We start from the raw sequence: 6,250 nt of genomic DNA, 5'->3' as shown, positions 1-6,250 counted from the left end.
TTGGTGCACGATATTATTAAATCATTATAAAAATATTAAAGCAAAACTGAAGCTAGGATTCCTGTAGATCCCCATAATTACACGAGACTTTTCATCTTTAATCTGTATATGAAAGAGATTGGATGTCGACACCCAAGTCTTAAAGCAAGTCATGGCCATATGGGCTAATAAAACAAACACTCATTCAGAATTCAAACAAAATGTTATAGAAATAGATAAGCGGAAGGAAAATCAAACAAGAATTCAAACAAAACAAATTTAAGAGAGTAAAAGCTTTGACGCTCATTCAGAAAACATTGTCATCATGTTCTCATCCATTCATCACAAATTCTTTCCACTGACCTTTCATTCTATTCTGGGTTGGGAAAGTTTACCAGCAAAATCAATTTCCAGACCTGGATTCCCTGCAAAACAATATGGTGATATAATAATATGAAAGTGCTAGCCGTTACTCTATATAAAATCTAGTATTACACACTCTAGGTAAGATGGACGACTGATTTTCAATAAGTGGCTCCAGATAAGGTTGGAACTATGAGTCTAATGAACTATCCTTTCAATCATCAGAATAAATTCCTTTGCAATAGAGGAATCAAGTCATACAAAAAGTTGCCAGACCCAGATTGGTAGCAGAGAGTTCTGTTCACTTTTTTTTTCCCTCCCAATTCTTTCAGCATGTTCCCTAAATAACATCATCTAGGTAATTCGTGTCTACTGTAAATCTGTACCTATGGACTACGGTTTAAAAATATAATGAGAATTTCTTTCTGGAGTAGGAGCGGCCTTAAATGGTAGAAGGGATTTCTGTGCATTAAGTATTGGAAAACTTCCAGTCGTTCTCACGCGCCCCTTTGCTCCTCTCCCAGACATTCAACCTCTGAAGAACACTCTGCAAGATCCTTTATGAGTGCAACAACATCATCTGATGATCCAAGGAGATATCGAGCACTTGATTGCTTCCTTCCAACAGAGCAAGAGAAGTAATTCTCACTCTTGAGATCAAGTACAGATGAACCTTCATGTAGTGAAACTTTGTCCCGCATTATAGGCCGCCAAGCACCCCTAACCACAGGATTCACTGATCTCCTTTCTAAAGTTGACAAAGACCGTTGCTTTTTAAGGCGAGCTGTCTTGGACAAAGAATTATGAGGTATAGGGGCCACAACAGGATCTGCAACTTTGGTTCTTATTGCTGGGAGGATCTCACAAGGAAGCTCTGGCTCAAAGAAAGTATAAACATCCTCATCCTGAAAGATTATTTCAATTATAAAAGACTTCAATTATGCTTTTGGCATTCAACCACTATAATAAGAATATAAATTCCTGCTTCGTTCTATGTTAACAAGATTGAATTTCAAGAACAACAGCAAATGCCACAAACCTGTTATATTACTGAATATTCAGTCCATTAGGGTGGTATTGAGTTCAAGCTCGGCTTGAAACTCAGTTTAATCTTTTTCATGAACTCCAGTCAATGTGTGAAAAGTAATGAAGTTTGAGTTTCGTGGAGTATACATTTGATAACAAAAATGAGAAAAAATAACAGCTAGCTACAGGAGTTCATATTTTAAAAAATTTTGAGAAAATAATTTTCACCTAGCTTTTGAGAAAACCATGGGCACGCCTCGAAAGAGAATATCTTGAAAAAAAAAATACTTGCATTAAATTTGCATTCTCAGATGTGCTGCAAATATAGTCACAAATCCATTAACTTAGACTTAAGTTCTACTGGAAGAAGCAATTGAATATTTGTCCAAGTTAAAGATGAACATTATCCCAATTAAAAATAAAATGCTGGAAAGTTAATCTTTTGAGTGAATTTGTAAAATGTATGAACATAAAACCCTCATATTTAATGCATAAAGGTTAACACCCGGGTGGCAATTCAAGCAGCGGTTATGGTTAACAAAACTGACCTGCCTTAAATACGACTATTTTCAAAACAGATTCAGGGCAGACCCGCCTATGTGCACACTTTTACACATTTATTATATGTATAAAATATAAAATATCTTTTTAAATACCGAATAGAGTAGTAGATAAAGGTTTCCGTGCTTGATTCATGGCGGATCAGATACTCGAAAGTAATAACAATATTAAGCAGGTCTAGAACATCAGAAACCCTCTCTGAAGCCCACCCGTTTCCTTTGATAGATTTATAATAGTTAATCTTCAAATGAACTTTAGGACTAATTTGTAAGTTAATCTACATCTCAAAAAACATCTCTTCAAAAGAAGTGTTTTATTGGTTAAAAATATTTATTCAAAGAGAAGTCATGGTTATTAATGATCTAAGGAGGCAAGATTGCATAACGGTTATGGAATCTCATAATCGATCAGGTCACCAGCTGGACAAACACTTTTAAGCCAAATGTCCAAAGTTTGTTTCACAAGTTCAAAATCTATATTCAAACTGCAACCTACAATTACTGAGGAAATACATAAGCAACTATAAATAAGAGAAGCTGCTTTTAAACTAACATAAATATCACTGGAAAAGATTTCGATTCAACTTCTAATATGTGCTGATTGAATGGCCAAAGATTGTAAAATATTTTGAAAACAAAACATCTGACCGGACAAAAATTAAAATTTAGAACATACCTTTCCCAAAAAGTGGCCAACACATAGCACATAATCAATGGGTGCCTTCAAGCCTTTGTTATGAACTATCTCCCCTAATATTCGATCGATGGCTGCACCCTGCACATGCAGAAAAATGTTTAAGTGGCAATATGAAGCTCTTCATGAAAGTAGACAAGATTTGCATTTGTGAAATAATTAAAGTAGAAATAAAAATAGTTATTACAAGATATTAGAAGTAACATTAAGTCTTTAAGTTTTGAAAATGAAACACCTTTTTTGTGCAACACCTTTTTAGTATGCTGAACAGAGTCTTAAGTTTATAATATTTATTGAATGACAATATAGGTTCGTAGTGCTTGCAGCTAAATAATGGATGTACCTTTGTAACACCAACAGCCCGGACTTCGACAGATCGGCTACCTTGGACAACATCAAGAGCAGCGTTAGAGATAGGCCCTGTCCACAGATGTTGCAACATATCCCTTGCTTGAAGTCTTCCAAACTCAACATCTAAGTAAAAAGTGTATCTAATCAAAAAAGCATATCCAATAAAGAAATAGGGATCAAGCAATCAATCATTTATAATATCTGAAGAAAAATATAAGGAAAAATGAAATAAGTGCAGATATCAAGTCACCTGCATATTTATAATTCCATAAAAGAGAAGTTTCGCGGAGCTCAAAATGAGACCGTGGTGTTCTTTCAGTAAAGTACTCAAAGACATGCTGAATTTGTGAATTGTCATTAGAATTGTTAGAAGCAAACAGTATCATGTTTCGTCATGGATTAAATTTACACGATTAGCAAATCAACCTTTACGCTGTCAACCCAATCCATAGTCAAATTTTCTGGCATTGTTGTCATCCACTCTCCTGTTGTGAGGCGTAAAAACATACCATTTTCTGCTGCCAACCACATGTTGTATTCACCAAAGTTCTGTAAAAGGAATTATTAGTCCATAGGATATCAGAGGAGACTAAAATGTTCGTTGGAAAAAAAGAGTACATCATCTAGGACACTTCTATCACTTCCACTGATGACAACAGTTGTTGTCTTTGGATCATCACACAAATTCTTCAAGGGCTCTCTTAAATCTGGGTGCAACTTAAGCTCCATTTCTCGTATCTGATCTCCCCTTCTCCCTAGTGTGTTTGCTGGTTGAGTTAATGTCGCATTGAACCCCTGAAACATGGAAGCATGGTGATGATCAGATTGATGACAATAAAGAATTTATGTGCTTCCTTAAAACCCTCATATGGGTTCCTCAGGTCAAGACTCTGCAAAATTGCTACTCCATAGGAATGAAGTCAAACAAGAATGTGTTAAAGAAAGAATAAATTAAATTAAAAGGTATAAGAACAAAAATACATCCTATATAACTAATTGTAATTAATTGTTTATTTTTTTTTTTCATTTTAAAAAACCTGTATATCTGTAATATTCAATAAAAATACACTTAAAACATTCTTAACATGATATTAGCGCTATAAGTTAAGAAATTCTAAACTTTTTTACAAATGTTATTTGACTTTTATTACCGAAAGAAGAAAATTCTAAAAGAGTCCAGTCTTCAATACTGGCCACCACAACCCTAGCGGCTAGCCACCTCCACTACAAGTCAACATAGTAGCCAGCTATCTTTTCTTCCTCATTTTCTTCCTTGTGAGCTCACTTTTGTCCCTACTTTCAGTTCTATTTTGTTCCTTTTGAGCTCGCTCCATAACAATTCCTTTCCTTTGAGAAGAAACCTTGTCCTCAAGTTTAGATATGGAAATTGCTTCGATAGATACCGGACATTTTCCCATGTTCTATATGCAATTCCCCTCCAGTTAGCTAACGATTGTTCTTTCTGCTTTCCATTTTTACTGATCGTCCATGTTAGCAGTATTTCTTTTGGTTCGACCATCTCCTCCTCCCCCTGATTAACCATGTCAGGCAGATCTTCAGTATATCCTTGTTGCTCAGGTTCATATTTTTTAAGCAGAGATACATGAAAAATAGGAGGTCTCCTTGTTTGTGCTGGCAGTCGGAGTTTGTAAGCTACTGCACTGTTCTTGTCAATCTTATACGATTCATAGAATTTGACTGCCAAGGGATGTTTGAATACCTACTCATCTTATGTCTCTGTGTTCAATTCTGTTGAGGTAGTTTCAATCTTAATTGTATCTGTTATTAAAAAAAAAAAAAAAAAAAATCTTAATTGTATTCATGAAATGGGGTGGAGAATACCCATATAATGCCTGAAAAAGTGTCATATGGTTACTTGTTTTCTCTATATACGTCTAATTTTCTTACCTCTATATGAACATGCTCACCTTAGCATCCATGGGGATCTAATCAAGATCATAAGTAAAGGAAAATGCCAAACAATTCCCTTATGATCTGACTATAATGGGGCAATTTTTTTTTAATTAATTCTAAAAGGCATTTTAAATTTTAACATATTTTATCAAGTTGCACCTTGTTTACTACAAAAAAATATTGTTATTTGCATTCAAAATTTATGCATGTAAGATTCTTAAATTCATGTGATGGGAAAATATGACATGGGCTTCAAAAGAATTAAAAAGTATCTGATTCACATGATGTTTTTCGTCATTATTTTACAAAATTTTCTTTCATTCTCAACAATCATATAATTTTATGAGGTCATATATAAATCTTGAAGAAAATTATAAAACACTTTCATACACTAAACAGGTCCCAAGAATTTAGAATCAACATTCTTCAACATGCAAGCTAAGCGAATTTCAAAAGCTTATGACATCAAGGTTTACAATTCAGTTAACAGTAAAAGAAAAAAATACTAAAGGAAAAAAATACCAGTATGAGCAACCGGTTATTGGATTGCAAATAGCGGTCAACTGCAATTTTCATTGGAAGTAGTGGTGGAACTTGTCTTGTCCTAAGTTGAGCTTCAACAATTGTATCATTAAGTTCACTACAAATGAAATAATCTGAGTTAGAACAAAAAGAAAAGAAGATAAGAAATTGAAAAAATTAGAGTGACAAGTTAACAAGGGATTCTAGAGAAATAATTAATTGTTTATTAATTATAGACCCAAGAGTACATATATTCTTATTATAGAATTTATGTTAAGGTAGTCTTTCCCTTTTTTCTTTTTTTGTTCCTTTATTTTTTGTTAGAGGATACCAAATCCTCTTTGTTTTGTACCTTCCCGTCCTTAGTGACATTTCTATCTTCTTTTTTTCCTAAAAAAACCTATATGACAGATTCGGTCCAAGAACAGGCACTAATTTTAGAGAAAATATGCCCCATTGTTTCTTAGACATGTAGATGATGATGCAACTTTTAAAGTGGGCAGGATTCAGAAGCATTAAGGAAAAGTACGTGTAAACTTTGGTACAGAAGCATAAAATGCAATTGAAACTTTATGAATCTAAACAATAACAAAATTGCAACAGCAAGATTCGATCAGCACCTTACAAATGTTGCTGCCCATTCTTGAGATGTATGAGTAGTCACATACATGAAATTATGGTGGTGTCGTTTTTCTCTTTCATCAGCTGGCATATTCAGAGCATAACCAATAGAAGCAGCAACTTCAGTTATATTCCATGGATTTACCAAGAGAGCACCAGCACCAAGCGACTGTGCAGCACCTGCAAACTAGAAATGTAACAGAAAGACTAGCAAAAATTA

The 6,250-nt window shown here is 34.2% G+C and overlaps 1 protein-coding gene across 1 annotated transcript in view; it reads right to left on the bottom strand.

Moving 5' to 3' along the window:
- Positions 1-537: 537 nt before the first annotated feature.
- LOC110819639 (alpha,alpha-trehalose-phosphate synthase [UDP-forming] 1-like) overlaps positions 538-6,250 on the bottom strand; it is a 41,530-nt gene continuing 35,817 nt past the window's right edge. The window contains exons 11-18 of the mRNA XM_088211788.1: positions 6,030-6,217; positions 5,410-5,527; positions 3,592-3,768; positions 3,400-3,522; positions 3,224-3,311; positions 2,966-3,096; positions 2,605-2,703; positions 538-1,247 (exon numbers count right to left, since the gene is read on the bottom strand). Of these exons, the coding sequence (XP_088067914.1) occupies positions 840-1,247; positions 2,605-2,703; positions 2,966-3,096; positions 3,224-3,311; positions 3,400-3,522; positions 3,592-3,768; positions 5,410-5,527; positions 6,030-6,217 (1,332 nt within the window). The 3' untranslated portion in view covers positions 538-839. The remainder of the gene's footprint in view (positions 1,248-2,604; positions 2,704-2,965; positions 3,097-3,223; positions 3,312-3,399; positions 3,523-3,591; positions 3,769-5,409; positions 5,528-6,029; positions 6,218-6,250) is intronic.

This window comes from Carica papaya, chromosome 9, assembly GCF_054855325.1.
Source record: "Carica papaya isolate Zhongbai chromosome 9, ASM5485532v1, whole genome shotgun sequence".
Taxonomy (NCBI): Eukaryota; Viridiplantae; Streptophyta; class Magnoliopsida; order Brassicales; family Caricaceae; genus Carica; species Carica papaya.
Note: the sequence above shows the minus strand (reverse complement) of the source record. Positions and strands in the feature narration are given on the sequence as shown.